The sequence below is a fragment of the Athene cunicularia genome (genome assembly GCF_003259725.1).
Source record: "Athene cunicularia isolate RWA chromosome 6 unlocalized genomic scaffold, athCun1 chr6_part1, whole genome shotgun sequence".
Classification (NCBI taxonomy): domain Eukaryota; kingdom Metazoa; phylum Chordata; class Aves; order Strigiformes; family Strigidae; genus Athene; species Athene cunicularia.
In genome coordinates, this window is record NW_020799105.1 from 26,594,345 (window position 1) to 26,616,457 (window position 22,113).

At 44.0% G+C, this 22,113-nt stretch overlaps 1 protein-coding gene across 2 annotated transcripts in view; it reads left to right on the forward strand.

The window, feature by feature from the left end:
• INPP5A (inositol polyphosphate-5-phosphatase A) overlaps positions 1 to 22,113 on the forward strand; it is a 179,792-nt gene that overhangs the window by 77,113 nt on the left and 80,566 nt on the right. For both annotated transcript variants that reach the window (XM_026851240.1, XM_026851239.1), the window contains exons 6-7: positions 4,243 to 4,295; positions 10,802 to 10,921. In XM_026851240.1, the coding sequence (XP_026707041.1) occupies positions 4,243 to 4,295; positions 10,802 to 10,921 (173 nt within the window). The remainder of the gene's footprint in view (positions 1 to 4,242; positions 4,296 to 10,801; positions 10,922 to 22,113) is intronic.

The following is a 22,113-nucleotide window of genomic DNA, read 5'->3' on the forward strand; positions in this document are numbered from 1 at the left end:
TGCTTTGTATGGTTGAATAAACCCTTGCTGGGTCACTATTTAATTTGATATGGTCCCTCTCAGTAAAATGATGGAGAAAAGATGAATTAAGGCTCTGTGCTAGTCATTATCAATCATGGTTTGTGTGCATTACTTATTGCTCACAGTGCTTTTTGACATTAGCCCTCTATAACCTCTCTCTTCATGTTAATGTTGTCTGGAGGTCCTTTTACCCGATGTAGCAGAGGTTATTTATGTAGGTGGTGTTTCTAGGGGGTTTTAAAAGGTCAGCACGATCTCCTGAGAGACTCTATTCACAAAGAAAAGGCAGCCAGAATGTAACTACAAGTTTTCAAATTGTGGGGGTTTTTTTTTTAATTTTTAAAGACTTCTAATAGGTGTCAGAATTTCAGTTACACTTACTAAAGTAAATTTTTGGCAAAATAGCCTCTGATATGTAACTACTGTCCTTAAAACCAGTATTTGCAGTGTATGTGTGAGGAAACACCAGGCTGCTATAAGAAATTCTGCATTTTACAATGTCATGAAATATAAATTGTGTTGCAAATACCATTTAATTGTCTTGTGTCAGGTTAGGCATGCAGCAGTGCCCAGTGCTGGGTGTACTTTATGCTGGTATTGCTTGTGTGGGTGAGGTCGTCAGTGACAGAATGAGTCCTGTGGGCTGCCTGCTGGAGGAGGGGTGGTGATCCACCACAGGACTCTTGGTGTCGTGCGCTTTGGTTGCACAAAGCCGTAAGTTAATGGTACGTGTGTGAGCCCGTGGCAGCAGGGGGGTCACACCCAAGGGAGAGGCAGATCCGGCTGATGTCATGGCAAGGCTTTGCGCTGCCGTCTTTGAAGGGAAAGGTTCCTGAGGGCTGGGAGAGCACTGTCACAGCTCTTTCCAAGAAGGGTCCCTGGTGGCCTCTCCTCAGTCACGGGAAGGCGACGGAGCAAATCTCCCTGGACGACTGGTTGCCTGGACAGGGGCAGTGCTGTGGGTGTTGTATGTGCTGACTCCAGGCAGCCCTTCGATGGGGTGTCCCATGGTGTCTCCAAGCCTGGCTGGTGACACACGTGCTGGGTGGTGGAGTGTAATGTCTGGAAGGCTGACAGCAAGCTGGACATGAGCCAGCACTGTACTGTGGGAGCAGAGGTGGCCAGCAGCATCCCGGGAGGCCTTAGGTCTCAGGAAGGAACTCCTCCATCTCTTTGGCACCCCGAGGCCAGTCACATCTCCGGTGTCTGATTTGGCAGCCCCTGTGCCAGCCAGACGTGGGCAGGCGGAGCAGAGGCAGGAGCACGGGGTGTGGGAGGAGAAGCCAGTGAGCCCATCTGTGCTGCCACAGGACGGGGCGATGGGCAACCACGCTGCTGGCTGCAGTGGCCAAGCGGTGGCTCTGGAGGGGTGGTGCCGTGGGGTGGTGGGCAGCCACGGTGCGGGGGGCAGCACTCATCAGCTGCAGCAAGGGAACATCTGACTAAATCCGGGAAAAGACTTCACCATGAGGGTAAACAGCTGAAGAGGGGCCCAAGCAGGTTGTGGAGTCGCTGGGTATGGCTCCGAGCACATGGCCTGCTTGGCCCTGTTTTAATGTTACATCTTGTGAAGTACCTCTGCTGTTGCCAAAGAGGAGAACAGCAAATGAAAAGTGACAGTTTGATTGAAGACATTATCTTGTGCCACATCATGGGCATGGGCTATTTGATTTTAAGTTCTATGTATTGTTCTTCAGTAATTAAAAGTTCAATATAGTTATATTTAAGAATGGAATGACAAAGCTCCCCTTTTTTGATTGAGATTAGATTTAAGACAATTTTGAATGCTTTTAGCATTTAACTTTTGTCATTGTTTTGCCTTTGAATAAATGTCAACATTTTGCCAAATCTTAACTTGTAACTGCGCTGTCATGATCATTACAGAAACTGTGAATAGAAGAGGCCTTACTGGGTGATGGAGTTTGTAGCTCAGCTGTGAAAGCCAGACTCAGGAAGGTTTGGTGTGTTGGCCTCCAGCCAGCCGTTCCCTGGCTGACCACCGTGGCAGCTGCATCTACACAAGAGGTTATTCCTCAGTGTTGGAAAAAAAATATTTCCAATAAAGTAGATACGTATTCACACTCACCACAGAGTTTTTGTGAGTAGAGCTGCAGTTTAGGAAAAATCAAAAGTTGGGCTCTTCTAAGGCAAAAGTAATAAGGATTCAGAGAAATTAGGTCCCCTCTGGATGTATCCGTCAGCTGGATTTCAGAGCAGAGAACTGCAAGGATTTCCTCCCTGAATACGACCTTACTAGACCTAGGCAAATTTACTTGCTTTCAAAAGCACAAATTTTTAAAAGACTTAAGCCCCTATAAGCATCAACAAACAACTGATGTTAATTACTAAATATCTCAAAACCACTCATTTCCCCTCGTTCTGTAGTTACAGAATTGATGCTGCCAGGAGTCACCAGGCAGGTCTGTGGGGCGGGGCATGCTGTAAATTTTGCGTCTGCTCGGAAGAGAAGTCCTTTTATTCTGTATAATCCTTCTGGTTTAGGAGGCTTTTCTCCTTTTGTCTGTAGGAAACCTCTACATTTGGCTAAACATTTTAAAATTTCTTTTATTCCCTCTTTATATATGTCCTGTGAGCTACTGAAAGCCAACTGTAAGTAGAGACTAAGAACAGAAGAAAGCTGTTCGTGGTGTGTCCGTGGTATCAAAATACAAATTTGGATTGAGTGCCCGGAGGCCTCTGTCTTTAGTGCCCGTTCTTGGGCTCGATGCTCCGGGAGGACTGCTGTCCTCTGTCTAGCAGTCTCTGTAGGAAGGTCTCACAGGCCTGCAGAAAAGTGATTCTGAGATTGCCACCTGAAGTAGGGAATACTAAAAACAGGTTTCCCAAAATCTGGAGTACATAGCGCTGCATAAATTTTGTAGACAATTTTTTACTGCTTAGTTTTGTAGCATATAGGTAACACTTTTCCCACAAAATTACAAGCTCTGAAATTGAGTACAATCAAGGAAATAAGCTGTCACTTACAAGTAGCTTTGCACATTTTCCTGGGTTTGGATAGAAGAGGACAACTGCATATCAGTAAATAGTTTTCACCTTCAAGCTTTCAAGAATCGGCTATTAATTCAGTAAAATAAACACTTTAAAATCTTCATAAGCACATTTTGAATACAAGGAGAACCCCAGTGGGAAAGGGGCCCCGGGAAAGGAGCAGTGGTGCTGTGTCTGGTTGGTCCCGACTGTGTCACTGTGTGTGTGCCTGAAGGGGGGAGGAGGTGGGGGACAGGTGGCTCTGATCTGAAGGGCGATGAGGAAACAGCCCCTTTAGATTTTGTGCAGCACTTCGCTCTCTCAGGGACTTTACAATTCGATGCGGACTGTGTGCTCACAGCGAGGCGGATCAATAGGTCTGGCGAGTCTCTTCTGAAGGCAGTGCCTCAGGAGAGCCGTTCCCCTGGCCGGGGGTGCTCTGCCATGGTTGGCACTCTGTGCGTGATAAGGAGTTGCCGTCTTCTGCTACAGAATCATTGGTATCATTATTTAGGCCTGTCTGGTGCAATATTCATTACTGGAGAACATTAGCCTAGCCCCACGTTCATTGTTAACAGTGAATAAATAGGGTGCAGAATCATGTCTTCCTGGGGGAGGCTGTAATTCACAGCAGCAGCTCAGGAGTGGTGCTGAAAAAATCCTTTTGCTGTGTCATAAGTGCCACGTGTTGGCATGAGCTGATTTGTGGCTTTCTCGTGGATGTTGCGGTTTTGATAAATGTAATGTTTTACCATTATTTAAATTCCCCTTAACTTTTATAGAAATATTGGGCGGGTTGGCTCAGCAGGAGAAATAGCGTTCTAGCAGATCTCATTCATTTCAGTTTGATGTAAATCTCTGATGACATTTTACAGTTCAGGTAAAATTACAAAGAAGCTGAGACATTGGTGCATAGGCAGTAAGAATTTTCTGGTTTAGGCTAAGCATAAATACAGTTGTAAAGCTTTCCTAATTGCTTTATTTCATCTATAAACAACTACCAGGACTTATATTAATTTTACATGTAAGTTTATAACTGCTGCAGGACCAAAAATATAAATAATTCCAGGCTTTATAAGAGACACAATACATGTTTTCCAGGTGCCTCATTGGTAAGTAGTCCTTGTTATGACAGCAAATGGGTGAACTTTGTTTTATTTTGTTCTCTGTACATTTCCCTTCCACAGTAATCTTTTACTTAAGGTGACTGATTCCTATTTGCTTATTTTTCAGTGCAAGTGGTCCAGAAAAGGTTTCATTCGAACAAGATGGTGTATTACTGATTGGTAAGTTGCATCTTTAAGTTATTTGTGATCATGTGTGTACTGTGTATGTTTCTGTTAACAGCTGTTTCAGAGAAGGTGTTCATGTGTACTGACTGGTCTATTCACAGCACAGATTGGTTCCAAAGCAGTTGCTTTGCTTTATTATTTATTGAACACATAATGCTCAGTAAGTTGTAATGATGCATAACAAAATGTGGGGTTAATATTCACATGTGCGTACAATTAGCATGGCATAATTCAGGTCGTAAGCAAGCCCTCAGTCAAGTATGATGAAGCGAGCTTGGTGTCTGTGACCAGGGCCACGGGCGTCACTCTCTGGAGCTGAAGGCGTCCCCACTGCCGCTCCCGTCGCACCCGGCACCCCCGGGGCTGCAGCAGCCCACCCGGGCTGGGTGCCCGTGCCAGGGTGTGCGCAGCCCTTGCCACTGGCATTTCTGAGCACAGACACTGTTCTCTGTGAACTCTTTAAGCTCAGTCCAGTTTCCACTGAAGTCAGTGGAGGGACCCTACCTTTAAGGAATGCAGCTTTTTTAAACCAGCTCCCACTATATTATTTTTACTGGAACAGGACCTTTTGTTTGTCATATTGAGGTCAGGATTCCCATTTTCAACGGAAGGCATGGTCCTGTTCTCTTTGGGGTTGCTTATTTTTGTCCTAGAGTAGAATAAAGCACCCAGAAGCCCAGCCCTCACTTGCAGGGTTTGGCAGAGGGGCAGCAGGGAGCCAGCAGACACCTCTTGTCCAGACTGCCCAGCAAGGCTCCTGCCCAGCAAGGCTCCTGCCCAGCAAGGCTCCTGCCCAGCAAGGCTCCTGCCCAGCAAGGCTCACTCAGGTGCAGCTAACCTGGCTGTCCTGAAAGCAGAGAGCGCTCCTCGTGAGATGTGCTGTGGAAATCCACAGAAGAAACAAACATTTTTGCTTTTGGGATGACCCAACAGCCTGGCGAGGTGGGGGCTGAGAGGAGCAGACAGCTGTAGGACAGAGAAGTTGAACATGGTCGAGATGTTACACACTAGATGACTGTCTTTGGAAGCAGCGCTGCTGGCTGGTGTGGACAGGAGGTGTATCTCACCACTGCCTGTGTGTGAAAATGCTGTCTTTAGTAACAATCATAGGAGTAATGGTAGTAGTGCATACTGGGGGGAGCAGCTGGTTGTACAAAACCCTATACCTGAGAGAGCTTGGAGATACTCCTCATTTTAACTCAAGGAGAGCTCAGTGAACCCACAGGTGCTTCAGATTTCTCTGGTCCTACCTGGAAATCCGACCATACTTTTTACTATTGAGTCATAGTTCTGGTCTTCACTGCTTATTTATGTCACAGTATGTGAATGTTCAACATTTTTCCCTTCCTCCTATGATTGTTCATGTCTTAAAAGTGTAAGCTTCACTTTAAAGTCTCATGGATGTTCACACAGGGTTACTTTTGAGTGACGAACAGTGTTCTTGCTTGTTTGCATAAGCAGATTTATTAGCTTAAGTTTGTGAAAAATGGAAAAAGCACCAAGTTTTCTCCTTTTATAGACTTCTGACTGAGAAATCAGGCGGGCAGCTATGGGATAATGTAGGCTCTTATTAATTTTTCCAAATCCATATGACATGGCATATGATTCCAGCACCAGAGATCTGTACAAGTGGGCATTTAGCACCAATTGCTAATCTGGCCTTCCCTCTTATATTGTGACTTTTTCAGGTTCTGTCTCTGCTGTCCTCTCAAATTACCTCATTGCAGAAAAAATACTGTGAATTTATTTCTAGGACTTTCCAAGAAAAAAAAAATGTTCTTCAGAGACAGATTTAAAGGAAATGTATTCTTACAGGTTGATACTAAAAAAGAGTGGTTCTTGGAAGGAGCAGTCTGTAGCAAGATGTCCTGATCAGACAATATACTATGCTTATGTTTCCTTAGGGTGTGTTGGGAGGTAAGAGTGAGGAGGCTCACAGCTTTTTCTTATCTGTAATGAGATGAGCTATCGTGGTAGTTTTGTGTCTGGAATAGTCTGAGGTTGTGATCCACATGATCTAACAAGTTCTCAAATGTTTCTAATGAGAAGGTGAAGGGGCAAGTTACTGTGAACAATTTCTGGAGAATGAAAGTGAAATATTAAGGAAAATACCCAGGGGATTAGAAAATACACCTCATTAGGTCTAAGTGCACAAAGTATTCATGGTATATGGTAAGTGTTTAAACCCAGTCTGGGTGCACATGCAAAGTTCTCACCATTTTCATAATCATGACTTTTGATCTGTACATTTCTACACACTAATAGTTCAATAAAAATATATCCAGAAGACAACTTGTTCATACTTCTATGTGAATCCTTGAAGGGAGCTGTTAATTTTCCCTGCCTAAGAAAACATCATTATAGAATGTACCTCATGCCAAAAACAGAGGGCTACTAAAACCCCCAAAAAGTGACCTTAAAAGATTTCAGACAGCTGCCCTCTTTTCCCTCCTCTGTGATTCGGTGATCTGCCCCAGTTGAGTTTCTCTGTGAATCCAGTTTTTTCACATCCATTATTCTTCATTAGCTTATCTTTAGCGTGAATGAAGAATTAAGGAATCGTAGGGTACTCAGAGATTTCATTTTAAGAAAAAAATGAAAGAGAACTACATAAATACATGCACTTTGGTTTTGCCTTTTTTCTTTAGTGTCTTGAATGTAAGGGAGGGTGTTTATTACTATTCCAGTGGTTCTTAGTGTTATTGTGTTAAAAGGTGCAAGATAGTGCTCTGAACGCATTACAATCTTAAACATGGTTTACGTGAAGAGTTTCTATTTGGTAGGGAGGATGGAGCAGAGAATACATTTACAAAACATAGATGTGGCAAAGGTGGGAATGCTTGCAAGTGTATCAGAGGTCAGAATCAGCAAAATTGGTTTGATATTTTAGAGAAAGTAGGATTGCAAGATTAAAGTCAGGGAAATGCAAAACATTGCACCTTGAGAGTTGGATTCCAAAGCACAAATATTGGGAATAACTGACTCGTTAACCATCCTGTAGAAAAGGATCAAGGGAAAAGAAATCGAATTTGATTCATTATTATCTTACTGTGATGTGTTAATAGATACATCATGTGAAGGATGTGAAGGGGGGAAGGTATGGTAATTATTTAATTGGGTGCCGCCAGGGCGTTTGATAGAGTACTCTGTCTTGGTTTGAGTGCTGTGGTTTAGATAAGCTGGAAAAAGAACAGGAGAGCCAAGGAGTGGTAGGAGTGTTTGAGCAGGAGTCGAAAACATGTGGCTCGCCACATTGAGGGGACTGGTTACCCTTGGTCTCCCATGCAGAAAGTGCAGAAGTCAGTTTAATTTGCAGGAAAACAGGTAATACAATGAAAGTTTTAATTTAAGGACAGGAGAATTGTAGATGGAAGGTCCTTCATTAGCAAGTTTTAAGAAGCAGCAGGTTTTAGGCAGGTGGGGTGGGTTGTAGGTACTTCACACAGGAGGTGGGCTGGTGATGTCAGGTCCCTCGGTGTCCTGTGGGGATTCTTTCTGATCATCCTTCAGACAGATGGGAGTGGGCATCTCCAGCCATCATCCCCAGATTCTGTTTTTAGTTATGTACTAATTATGTATCTTAATAGGAAGGTCAGCAGGACTACTTGTCATCACTGTGAGCTGGTGGAGCAAGATACGCTGTTCTCTGCAGCCAAACCAACCACCAGTGTCTTTGGAAGAGGTCTTTGTGCCGCAGCCTGGTGACCTGTGCCGGGCATTCCCTGCTCTGATGGGCACTGCCTGCCGGGTCTGCCTCTGCTCCCCCATTCCCTGCCATCTGGGGAATCCCTGCGCACAGCTTGGGGTTTCTGCGTGGTACCTCTCTCTGCCCAAAACCTGTTCCCACATTCTTGCTGGCAGGCTGCAGACTCCTTTTGGAACAAGAGCTGTGTTTGCCTCCTGTTGTTTGGTATCTCCACCCCGAATTCTCACACCAGAGGTGTCCGTGCACAGGCCTGTACTGCAGAGTCGGTATGATTAGCCACTTGTTCAAATTCAGAATGCTTGGCTCCTATAAAGGGGAAACTGACTTTTAAATCTGCAATCGCAGGCAAGGTACTAGAGTAAGTTGCTGGGCCCCTCACAAAGAGGCCTGAAAGCTCACTACGTGGACCTTTAATCAGTAGGGCCAAGGGGGCGACACGGAGAGGACAGTCAGTGGATTTTCTGGGAAGAGGCAGCTCGAAATCCATAGCTGGCTCTGGACTAAGCCCCAGTGGGGTTCATCGGTGAAGTGGAGCAATGAGAACATGTGATCTACTGCTTTCTCTGGTAGCATCTCTTTAGCTTATCCTGAGGTGAAGAACACACAGTTTTGGAGCCTTCACAAAATCATCACTGTGTGTCTGCAGCTGCTGCTGAAGATGAGAGCTGCCGAGAGGGGATATAGCCACAAAATCCCCAGGGCCTGGAAGAGCAGCAGGTGGCTGAGGAGCGTTTCTGAGGCCATCAGCATTGTCCCAAGGGTGCTCTTACAGGAAAACCAAGAACCCACATGTGTGAAGGGGAGCTGACAGGTCCTTGGTCCATGGAGTTTCCCTGAGCTGCCAAGGACAGGGACAGTACTGAAGCATACTAGGACAGAGAGCTTAAAACATGTCTAGTATGGCCACCCCCATCCTGCCTAAAAATGTCAGCGAGACCGGACTTTTATTAGAGCTGTGGCAGTTTGATTTTGCCTCCAGTCTTCCATTTAAGTGCTGGCTACATCCAATCAGTTACAACCAAATTTTGCCAGCATATTTTCTGAATGTGAGAATAAAGCATTTTAAATAGCCTTATTTCTTGTACCAGTCCTCTAGGACAGACTTACATCTGCCCTAGCATGTAATTTGTTTCTTCATAGTTTAAAAGAAGTTTAAAGATACCTAGTCAATTATACCCAGGAAATTTTTTACCCTTGTCAGTCCAGTGCTAGTGTAATAATTATTAGTGTTCATGGAACCTATCCAAAATGTGGTTTTTGACAGTAACCCGTATTGTCCCCTCAAAATGAAGTGCAGCAGCTTCTTGAGCACGTAGCAGTATCGGGCATTAGGAGCTAAGGGGGCCACCACCTCCTGTGGTGCTGGGGGACCTCCTTTCCAAAGCATAGCTGCTGTCAGTGCTGTCCCTTCAGCATCCCTTTGGGAGCTTTGTGGGAGACACATGCCCTTCCGTCCCTCTGGACAGTGTGCAGGAATTCCTGCATACGCTGCTTTGTTTGAGGGGTTTTCCTTAGCAGGGGTGGGGGTATTGCTAAATCTGCGTGGAAAGACTTTTCCAGGTTTTCAGGTTTCGTTGTGACTCGCCATGTCCCGTTACCAGAAGAGCTTCATAGCAAAGCAATGAGATGATGGAGTTTCTGAAGATGCAGACCAGGTCTGTAGGGCACGAAAAGTCCCAATCAGAGCGGATATGAAGCAGAATGCCAGCTTGGCCACAGCACCTAGGTAGCTTTCTGTTTGCCCCTCAGCTGTGTCCTGTCTGTCAGCAGTGGGGAACCAGAGCCCAGGAGGACAGCGGTGCCAGCCCACCACTGGTGACACCGTCCGTGATTAACGTGGGTGACAATAGGAAATCCCTCTGTCTGGGCATGTTTGTAACAGAAAATTCCTTCTACATGAAGGTTCTCTGCCACAGTGAAACGTGGGATTGTGTGAAGTGATTTAAGGTACAAAAATACAGTTGCCTACAGGTACGTTGTTAGCAGAATGATTATTGTTACAAATGCTTTTACCAGCCAAAACCCACCAAGTGTGCTGCAGCCTCATAGCAAATCCCAGTCCTTGTGTTGAGGAACCTGTGCACTAACCCTGAGTAGGATGTAGCTATAGATGGCTGTCACAAATGAACAGGAAGACAGGGTGGACGCATCGTGATCGCAGGGAGTCATGGACCTGCTGGAGCGGGCCCAGAGGAGGGGCTGGGCTGGAGCAGCTCCCCTGTCAGGACAGACTGAGACCTGGGGTGCTCAGCTGCAGAAGGGAAGGCTCTGGGGACACCCAGCTCTGACCCTGCGGTACAGAAAGGGGCTTACAAGAAAGGAGACAGAGACTTTTACCATCTTTTACAACTTAGCCTTTAATGTCAGTAAAATTCTCCTGTCGATAGCTTTTCTTTTTGTTTATTGCAAAGCCACGATTCTACTAGGTATTTAGCTACAGCTTTATAAACTTGAAGTTCTTTGTTTACACATTCAGTTTTGTTTTAAAAATATTTTAGTGAGAGGGTACTGCTTGGTTTCTGTGAATTGTAACTGACAAATAGCTTTTCATTTTTATATTATACGTGTTTTAAGCAAAAGTCCAGATGCACTCTTACCTGTGGATGAGTTGTCATAAGTTTGATGATAGTCTTTAACAATTTTCTGATCAAAATAGCTCACAGTCTGTGTGAGTAAATATTAAGGTAATATAAGAGAGAATACACTAAGTTATTATGTTGAATGCTTTGCTGATGCAACAAATGTTTTTTTATTTTATCCTGAATCATTTTATTTTTTTTCTTTTTTGTCATAGTGCCTTTGACTTGGTAAACATTCATCTTTTCCATGATGCTTCCAATTTAATTGCTTGGGAAACAAGCCCATCGGTTTACTCAGGAATACGGCATAAGGCTCTTGGCTATGTACTTGATAGGTATGTATTAGCCTTTACTAGCCTCTCTCGCTCTTCTGTGTTCATAAGCAGTGTATAAAAGATGTTTCGAAAGGTACACTCATAAATGTATAGATTTTTATTCTGTGAACTGAAAATGGTCACTTCTTACCAGTTTTCTAGACGGTGCCAGTTACAGATCAGTTTATGACACTTATTCTTTTAAGGTGAATTGCTGAGATTGGAGAATCTCTCTGAATTCATCAGAACTCATAGAGTAGAAAGCAGGTTTATTTTTTAAATGTGTTCGTTAGATTAGCTGGTTCTTAGTCTGTGTGGAGTCTAATAAAGCTGTTGTTCAAGTATGTTTTCAGTTACAGAATAATAGAATAATTCGGGTTGGAAGGGACCTCTGGGAGTCTCTTGTTCATCCTCCTCCTCCGAGCAGGGCTACCTTCAGCGTCAGATCAAGTGGTTCAAGCTTATCCAGCTGAGCTGTGGAAAGCTCCATGCATGGTGGTTTGCAGCTTCTCTGGGCCACCTATTCCTCTATTTGGCTACCCTCACTGTGAAACTTTTTCTCCGTAATATCCAACCAGCATCTCCCTCAAAGCAGTTTGTGTCCATCACCCCTCATCTTGTGGTGTGCACTGCTGAGAAGAGCCTGGCTCTCTCTTCTGTAACTGCCAGATAGCTGAAGCCAGCAGTGAAATCCTCCCAGAGCCATCTTTTCTGTGAACTGAACAAGTCCCGCTCTTTGAGCCTCTCCTCGTAAGTCACAAGCTCCAACCCCCTCAACATTAAACCCTGTGGTGTTTTAATCTCAATACTAGCTGAGTGCAGTAGGCAGCTAATCTTTTTCAAGCAGCAACACAGCATTTGTGTGCAGTCATCGCTGTTATTAATAACATCATGGTTTATAATGGTGTCACGGAGTTGATTCATCTGATGGGTCGTACAATACAGGGGATAGTCCTGAAAATGCCCAACAATTTACAGCTGCCCTAATTAGCAGTTATAAAGTCAGAAAAAAAGACAGCTTTTTCTTGAGTAAGAAAAAATTATTTCTGCATGGGCATACGTGTATTGGCAAAGTAAACAGGTATTTCTCTGATGAGGTACTGCTTGACTTCATATTTGCCTGAGAAATGGAGCTTTAAAGCGTCTCTCCAAAGCAGCCATGGCATATGCTGCGACCTGTGGCGTGAGACGGTGCTTAAAGCAAATGGCTTAGCCTGGGAAACCTGAAAGCAGAGCACTTGTGCTGTCCCCTGCCCCGATCCCTGGTGCCCCGCGGTGGGTGTGGTGTCGGGGCTGGCTCCGGCAGGGTGCTGTGGGTGCCGGGCTCGGCGAGACCCCAGGCCGGTCTGGGACTGCTGCTGCTGCCTGGCCCACCGCCAGGCCAGGGCTCGCCGCGGGGCACCGCGGGAGGCCCAGCATGGCTGGCATGGCCCAGCACGGTGCAGGAAGGCCTGGCACAGCTGGCACGGCACAGCATGGCCACGAGTACGAGCCCCGTCCCGCTGCCCCGCACATCTCGGCCTCCTCAGCCACGAGAGCGGGTGCTGGGGGCTCGCGGGGAGACGTTGCTCAACAAGACTTGGGCTTGGGGGAAGGATGGGTTCCACGTGTCTCGTCCTGGGCTGGCAGCCTGCACGTGGCAGACGCGATGGGTGGGCAGTTCCCCACCAACAAGTAAGTGTTTACTCTTGTGACTCTCCCTGACAGCAACCCAGAAGGTAAAGGCACTCCTGAACCAAATTAGGTTATGCCTTGGAAAATCGCTTTGCACATGCAGCGTTGTCACTTTTTCCTGTGCAGATTTTCACTGAAAGAGGTTCTGAATCGTGGAATGGAGTATAAACACCTTTTCAGTCCCCTTCCATCCAAAGTTTTATTCCTTTCTGTAAGTGTTACCCTATTTAAAGACAGGCAGATATTTTAGCAAAGAGACTGCTTTTTTCACTACATCTAAAGAAGTGCTTTTCCTGTGCACCCCAGCAGAGGGCTAAGTAGGAATTTCTCCAAAACAAGCATTTATTTTCACTTTTGGGGGCAACACAGGAATGAAGAGGAAAACCCCAGTATGTCTTCTCTTGTATCAATTGTAAAACCTGTTCAAATCATCAGGAGACACTGGAGGCACTTGAAAGGTTTGTAAATGGATGACATGTAGTGGTTTATAAAAGATTCCTTATTTAGGGGAAAGATGCTGTAAGATCAGGATCTGCTCTCAGTGCAGCTTGACACACAGATTTCTGAGTTGTTAGACAGAGCAGTGTGGGAAAAGCCGATTTTTATTTCATTTTTCCTTGGCTCCATTGGCCTTCTCTCCTTTTCTTACGCTTTGCATAAGGAAATTTAAGCAAACCTGTATAAACCTTTTGCATTATTTATTGCACACATGTTTACAGTATACAGTGTGCTTCATTAGCTAATTTTGGCCTTGGACCTCCCACGATGCCCTGGCAAGGGTAAGGTAATAAGACTGTAGTATTAGTGTCAGCTGTGGGTCAGAGGTGTCATGATGGTATATCATTAAAATGTGACACTGCCAAAAACTGCCCCAACTCCCCTGTCCTTAGAAAAGAAAACCTTCGATTTTAGGTTGCACACTACTACTGTGAGCTCGCATTCAGATGAATTGTTCATTTTGAGAGAGCAGCCAGCCGCAGATCCGGACCTCCATAGTGAAATGATGGGCTGCCTCACACAAAAGGGGAGTTCTGTAAGAGCAGTGAATAATGGGAAACCCCTTTCATCGGCATTGCTAACCTTTTGGCAGCCACCAGCAAACTCTATTCTGATCTGCTGATTGGGGAGGACAATACACTGAAGCTCACTTTGAATGAATGCTACCACCAACAGTGTCCCCATTCAGAGGGTTTTGGGAACCATCTTTGACCATTGTCTGCCATCACTCCTTCAGACAGTAGGAAAAGGGAAAGTGAGAGCGTCTATAGGGGGAAAAGTACTTCTTTTCTTGGCTTTAATCTCTCTTTAAAGCTTCATAGATCTACATTTCCAGCTGAGCTACTGGAACTATGCAGTGTCAGATAAATACAGAAGAGAGAGGTTTCAAGCTGAGCTTTTAAATCCCCTTATCTGCATGAACTAATAATGCAGATTTAGTGCTGTTAAAAACAGAGACTGATAAGTCTTTTCCTTTAAAGCCTTTAAACTGCTAAAGAGCATTTAACAGCAATGCAGTTCAAACCCAGTGAACAATACTGAGAAGGAAAACAGTTTAATGAGCTAAACCTTCACTGAATGAAACAGAAACACCTTCTCACAGTTGATTTAGGTCACTGTGGGAGTAAGTGAAAGCGCGGTTCTGTTCACGCTGCATCTTCATAAACATGAATTACATACGGCCTTTTCATGGAAGGGAAAAGCTATCCCAGGAGTTTGAAATACAAAAAAGAAAGACTTGCAAATAAAGCTCAAATGAATTAGCTTAGCTATTAAAATCATCCGGGAAGTTGGTTTCCCAAAAATTATTTTAATTGCAAGGTTTTAACACATAGGCACTAAGCTGCACAACATCTCTAAATTACTGAGGAGGGGAGGGGGGGAGAGACAAAGGGAAAAGTGTCAAGTGAATGATTTAAAGTTGTCGCTAAAAGTTTTCTCTTGAGGAGATCTATTAATAATCATGAAAACATGTTTTGGGAGTAGAAAAGTTTAATCTTACAATGGTGTTCTGAAGTGGTTTAGCTTTAGTAATGTTAAAAATGAATTACATAGTGAGAATAATGCTTTTAAAGAACAGCTAGCTGGTGCGTGCTGAGCACATCGGGTTTAGCATTTGCTGTTTAGCAAGTGTGAAGAAAATCTCTTTAAAGACTAAGAGAATTGGAGTTACACTGCTGTTAAGTAAATATTTGTCTGTATATTTACAAATACATATATACAGTATATGTAAAAAATCGACATGTGTAATGAGTTTTTGTCAATAAATTCCCAGAAGACAATTACGTTGTTCCAGATAGGCAAAGATACAGTCAAAACTGGGGTTCTGAATTCACTTTATAAATGAGAATGCAAACACCTGCTTTATATTTTGTGGGGTGAAAAAATTCTTCCAGACCCATTTGGATAATTGCCAGGTGCAGTTAGCCCTGCTTGCATGATACTTGCATTTTTGTATTTTCTAAAGTTGGAGGGTTTCAGCTATACACAAGAGTAAGAAAGGAAATGTAGTTTACATTTTAGTCTTTCATACATTTGCTGTAATTAATGCTTGTGCATATGTCATATTAATTAACCATATTGGCATGTTACTCGTGTCCTTTAGACACTTGCTGGGGTAAAGTGTCTGCTGAATTTAACAGCCTGGCTAGGGAGTGAGTAGAAGCTGTACGACAGGGTCCTTTAAAAGTATTAGAAGAGAGTTTGCAAAGGACAGGGACGTGAGATGTGAGCCTGATACTGTGCTTCTTGGTGTGCCAGCCATTTAAACTTCCTGAAATTATCTAGAGCATTCAGATCTATAAAATGAATGTGGTTTTTTTTTTAAAGAAAGTGACAGTGCTCTTCTGTTTTCCTATTGAAATGTTCCTTGGCCTAGTTCAACAGAAACATTTTTACATTACAACTGTGAAATCTTGGCATAAAGCTCCCCTTTGTGCCCTTCATTATTTTCTCACAAATATAGTCCATTGTCACATAGCTGAAGTTAATTTGATCAACATTGGGACATTTAACTTTTATGTCCGGTCAAAGGAGCTGTTTCATGCTCATTTTGGGTATTCAAAAGAAATGATTGCCAGAAAAATAATGTTACTATTAACAATTCAGAGCAATTAGTTTCCCAGGGAGAGGCGATGTGATGCACCGGCTCCACACAACTATTCTTTGTCATTTTATGGATGCTCATCAGTCAACTGTCACATCTTCTCAAAGACCCCTCCAATCTAAATGTTTCTCTTTGGGCTTTTCCCAGAACTAGCAGCTGAATGAGCAAAAGAAAAGCCACTTAGTTTCTAGGCAAAGGAAAACTTCACTCTAAAGATCTGGGTCATTTGAGAAGATCCTAGGAGTAGCTTGCTTGGGGGGGGGAGGGCGTGTTGGATTTTTAAAATTTGATTTATTTTTTGCAACAGTTATTTTAACATCAAGTGAAAACTCTCCGTAATCACGTGCCTTCAAACTTTTAGTGAAATTTCTGTGTATTCAGATGGAATGCACTCCCAGGGCAAATAAACCTTCCATCCAAATGTCTTCTAACAAAGGTTTAAAACCCTAGATCACATTCAAAAAGACAGCTTTTCATTAAACACCCTAAGGCTCATCTCATTAATATTCAGTCATCCCCCCTTTAAACTAAGGTTAAGTGCTCTCAAAATTAGCCTGTTTGTATAATATGCTCTTTAAAGAGTAAATCCAGCAAAATTGTCTTGTTACTTTCAACCTGTCAAATACAAAGACACTTTTTCCTTGCTCTTGTTTTTCTGCTGGCTGAGCTTTTTCATGTTTGATGTAGTTGTCAAAAATTTAACTCATATGTCCTTCCTGTTTACACAAACACATTTTGAATTTTAGTTCAGTATATTTTCATCAGAAGAATAATTTTGTACTTGTATGAATTGTAATGGAAAATATAGATTATTATAATTTTAAGATTACAGTAAATGCATTTCCATAATAAGTGAATGATGATTTCTGATAGTCCTAGTCAGTAATCTTGCCCTTATTTCATTATCTTGCCCTTATTCCATTTGGGGCTCCTTTTTTTTTTTTCTTTTTGGCATTAATTAGTAACTGAGCAGGTTATTCATAAATTTGCAGCACTTATTATTCAAAGTGTAATTTAAAGATCTGTTTCTCCCCTCATCTGTATAAGCAATAGCAGGTTTGGAAACAAAGATCTGACTGAAGAATCAGCAATCCAAAATCCACAACTTCTAAGAACTTGCAGGTGTCACTCAGAAAGGTGTCACTTAAAAACCAGTAGTGTGGATGCACTGAGTCACTCTCCAGTCTGCCTGATGCTAACGGCACTGTGGCTCTTCCAGAGGAAATGCTGTAGATAAAAGCTGTGAGGTTTCCTGGAGGGGTTTCGCAGCAGTTTTCAAAGAAGCGAGCTGGCTGCCCTGTGGCCTGGGCCGCAGGTCGGGACTGCCAAGTCTGCCTGTGAGCTGGGGCCGCGTTTGGCAGCACTCTGAGCCTCCTCCTCGTCCTTCCTAAGGGCTTGACTCCTTTGAACGGTTTTCCAGTGACAGGCTCTCCTGGAGCTACCTCAGTTGGCTGCTCTGTCTTTCTGGTAGAATATAACTGATAGGACTACAGGCTGGATTGGATGTATTGTAAAAGAATACCACTCACAGGAGAGTTTGTGTAATTAAACACAGGCAACTGAAGAAAAGAAAGAATGTACCTTCAAAAAGAAATGGCTGCAAATAAGTTGTTGCCTGCTCGATTTTGCTCTGAAAATGGCTTTGTATGAGAATGTGCGGAGTGCGTCACGTTCTCATTGAGTTATATTTCTCTCTTCACTGTAATTTGTTCCGTAGGGAGTCTGGAGCTAGATAAAGAGCAGTCGTTAGTGTCTAGCTAAAGGTGACACTCACATCAGCATTCATTGCGGTTTGTGTCTTTTGAAACGTTCTATCCTATAGCCATATAATCTTCCAGGATAACTATGATTTAATTAAGAAGGATCTATATAGGCCATTGATCCAATTTTTATTCATTTGCAGAGAAATTAAAATAAATTGCTATTGTGATTTTATTTACAGTGCTGGCTGTAAGATGATGCTATGAGCTGATAGTTATAGAACAGTGAAATGGTTGAAAGAGCTCCATTCTGCTGCAGTTTGAGCCTGTGGGCGCCAAGTAAATAACTGTCTTTCAACATTTTTACTCCGATAGGAAGGTAGGATCACTGTGTGAGAAGGTGGTTGTCTCTGAGCCTTGTGTTGTGTGTCCTGCAAGGACGTATTCTCCCTAACAGGTAAACAGCGCGGTGGCATTTTTAGCCGCTTGTCTGTCTGCATGAGTGCTGAGCAGTTGCAGACGGCCTTGGCAGATGTTCTTGGTGGACTGACAGGTGAATACCTGTAACTGCCTCACCTTTTACGTGAGATGCTTTCTCTTCCTTCCATCAGCGTAGGGCTTAAGATGGGGCTGAGATGATTCAGTTTCTCACTCCAACAAGGAAAATATATCCTCTAGAATATTCTTTGTTCAGACCTAATATTGACAGCTCTAATTTTTTTAATGGTCTGCTATTCTGAAGGAGAGGGGCTTTTCCCTTCTCTTTAGCACTTCAGACGTTCCTGTCACGTCTCCCTCCCCTCACTGGTTTCCTCTCAGCTCAGTCCTCCAGTGTAGTGCGATTTTCAAAGGCACAAATGCCCGAGCTATGTAACATTTGTGCTAGTTAGTTTTTCTCTACTTCAAGCATTTTTTTTATCCTTTGTGAGCACAGTCTTCCTGTGTTTCTAGTAATTTGCATTACCCTTCCCTGGAAGTGTTTGGGTTTATTTTTAACTCAGTCCCTCTGAGCCTGGCTGTTTCCCCCGGGAGCCACTGGAGCATGCAGCGCATCATGGGGTGACGCAGCCCATGTCCTGTCACCTCCCCTTTGCCGTCCCCTTTGCCCATCTGCAGGAGGTGGGACAGGGAGAGGCACCTGCCCCAAGCCTGACGAGACACAGACCTGGCAGGATGGCTTAACCCCTCTGCCACAGCTCCTGCAGGAACTGCTGAGGGCATGAGGGGCCTCTGTAATGAATTCTTCCAGGTTTGTCACAAAAAATGCTTTTCCCAGCCTCGATGAGTTAATGGATCAGTACCTCGTGGCTGCGTGTCCTGGTTATTTTCTGGCTCGCCGTTTGCACTTCTAACATGACGTGAAGACAGGGTTTTTGCTTTGCTGCCCCACACCCAAGCCCTGCAGAACAGTAACCAAGAACTGCAACGTCTCCATCTTCATGCAGAGTAGGACACAGCAGCTTTGTGCTGCCTCCCCGTGACCGAGTGTTACCAACACTGAGGAATTTCGGAAGTTACGTGGAAGAATTCTAATCCTCCATGATAAAGGAAGATTACAAAAGACGTGCAGTTTCTCTGGTTTCTTCTTGTTGTGTTCTCTTATATCAGATGAGGAGCAAGGAAATTTCTTTGTAACATAACACCAGTGCCATAGCATTGTGTTCTCCTGTAGCAAAATTGACAAGTACTTACATCATTATACATGGCTGCTATTTCATTAGGCGAATGTCAGTGTCAGGTAAGATCATGGTTTTGTCAATATAATGAAAATACCAGTCAAGTGAGGAAAAAGTCACAATTTTCCAGCTCTAAAAATTGATTTTTATTGCTCTTCTTGTAATCCTTTCTTTGGATTAAGTATTTATTATTGATGTGGTCTTTCTTTTAATCTTAATAGCTGCTGACATTGTAATTAATTAAAAAATACAGCATTTTTGCCCAAATGGCACTATATTGAAATTAAAAGTGAACATCACATATTAGTTAAACAGCCCTGGCAAATGTCTTGAGTGCTAAAATGATTGCCTAAGCTTCTTGACAATTCCCTTCATCTTGCTGTATGCTGCTTGACCTTTAGAGATGTTTTGGTGTTATTAATAGGTTTGAGCTATTATATCAGAAAGAACAAGGCACAAAAATATGATAAACTTTATTTTTAATGACAGTGCTACAACACCTGAGGCATGCCAATGAAGGCACTTACATCACGCCTTTTGAGGCACGCTTAGGCAGTCACCAGGTAACTTTTATTCAGAATTGATGGGGATTTTTCTGGTATTTGTCTCTAAATGTATGTCTGAGAACGAGAAGTGGTGCAAGCTGAGCACTGACTGTGCTGCAGAAGAGATGACAGGGTTCTGTTTCAAAGCCTTTTCTAAAACCTCTGCTGGAGGTGGATCCCTCATGGACCGGTTTGAGGTGCAGGTGTGCAAGCTGATCTCTCACTAAAACTTTTAAAGGAAGAAGTAGTGAGGATAGGCATGGCAGAAATCTGAAAGCCACGTGGCAATCCTGTGTCTGGTTTTGTATAAGCCAAAACCTGACGTTTCCATTCTCTTGATCTTCATTTCCTTCACATGGCTGTGGTAGAAGACAGGTTTCACTGCCGTCGTTCCTTGACTTCCCACCAGAAGTCACTGCAGGAGTTGTTATTACCTCTGGGATTACAGATCTATGGGAAAGAAAGTGTGTAGAACCTCCTGATCCAGAAGTCACCTGCTGCCTCCCTGCTGGCTCTTGGCTCCTGCCAACCGGATGGTCAAGTCACTCTTCTGCTTGCTGCTTCCCCCCCTTTCTAAACATTCCTCTTCGTGGCAAGGTGCTCTCTTCTCAAGGCAAGGTTAGCTGAGCGTGCCCTTTGCAGAGCGTGGCAGTGAGGTGTGGGTCTGGCTGTGGGGTGCTGCCAGCACGTGGCAGCGTGGCCTCCGTGCCAGGAGCCTGGTGGTGGCCCTGTGGGGGTGACCCTGTGGGGGTGACCCTGTGGGGGTGGCCTTGTGGGGGTGACCCTGCGGCTGTGACCCTGTGGCAGCCACAGCCCCGTGCCCGTCCTGCAGGCAGCCGGGGTGCAGGCGGCCCCGGTGTTCGCTGAATGCTCCACTGATGGGCTGGAGCATGAGAAGGTGTTACCGTCCCCTGCAGAGACACAGGCCAGCCTTACCGCCGTACTGCTCCGGGGTTCGGATAGAACAGGACCTGGGGTTCACAGCAGTTTAATCTGAGAAGTGACAGCCACACCCAGACTGAGCTGGCCCCTCTTCTCTGCGTACAGTTGTGATATTCATATTCCTTTACTTCGGAAAGGACAATTTATATAGGCAGTCACATGGTCTCTATAAAAGCAGCTTTTGCACCTTTAATTCTTCTGCGTGGATAACGTGCAAAAATAGAGAATATCTTACCCTGGAGTCATACGAGGAATACAGAAGTGCTCATATTAGCTAGTATTTAGCTTAAACACATTTAGTTAATATAAAAATTTGCTCACTGAATAAAATATGGCTTGACCTCTGGATTGTTTCTCCCCAAGAAATGTGACAGTGTCCCTCCTTCTCCTCCATTCAGCCTGCTTGGCAGAGCTGCAAGTTTTTTGTTTTGTTATGTTATGTTATTGTTGTGTTTAAAAAAAAAGAAAAAAAAAAAAACCACAACAAACCCCCCCCTCAAGCCCCTCTTTTCAGTGGTGTCAAGTTAGGATGAATTGGCCAGGGAGGCATGTTTATAGACTGTGTGAAGAACTTTGTCTTTGTGTGGGAATGCTGGTGACACTGGTATGGCTTGCCTGAATGAACTGCGATGACGCGGCTAATAAGGTGTCCTGCTGAGTGCCACAGCAGCCTTTCTCAGACCTCCCACTTAATGCCATTCAGCTCCAGCTCAGTGTAGCTAATTTTTCCCATTCCCTCAATTCTTTAGGCCTCCTTACAAACAGAAAAGTCAACTTTCACACCGAGGAGAAGATAAGTGCTTTAGGAAATAATCGTGTAAACAGAATGTTACCTTCTGACCTGATGCTGATACCTTGGTCTGGGACAAAACCCAGCTGGCTATTGCATTAGACATGGCTATTAAAGGAATAATGCTGCTGATCCTCCTTACACAGTGCCCTGAGAAATGGTTTAGCAAAATCACAGTGCCTCTTGTCACACTGAATCATGTTCGGCTGCTCTCTTCCATGACCAAATTGCTGATATTTAGCTGCTTCCTTGTCTTCTCCTTTCTTGCGACAGTATGGGAGGGGGATAAGTATGAAAGCAAGGGAAAGTCAGCCGTGTTTCTGATTGTCCTGTTGTTTTGTGGATGAATTTCAGTCCTTTGACATGTATATACCATACACCATATAGCTTTTATAAAAGAGGGTGCATTTCATAAAGTAACTCTAAGTGTAACTACTATAATGAGTACTTTAAAGTAAATTACAAAGGGATTTCGGTGATTCCAGTAACACAGAATTGTTCATTTTAAGATTGCACTAAGCGATTCCTTTTGGTGTTCTGTGTAAAGACTGAAATTAATAACTAGACCCAGATTTCCATTATCATCGAGGAGAAGAGGAGCCTCTGCCTCTTACTCATTTCAGTCTTGGTAGGAATATGGCATCCAGATCTCCTAAATGGCTTTGAAAAAACTTACCCTTCACAGTCTGTTCAGCTGACGCAGCCATCTGGACGGAGAGGACTGTCTGTATGTGAAAGTTGACATATCCTGGGCTCCCAGACCAAACCCTGAGCATTTGTACT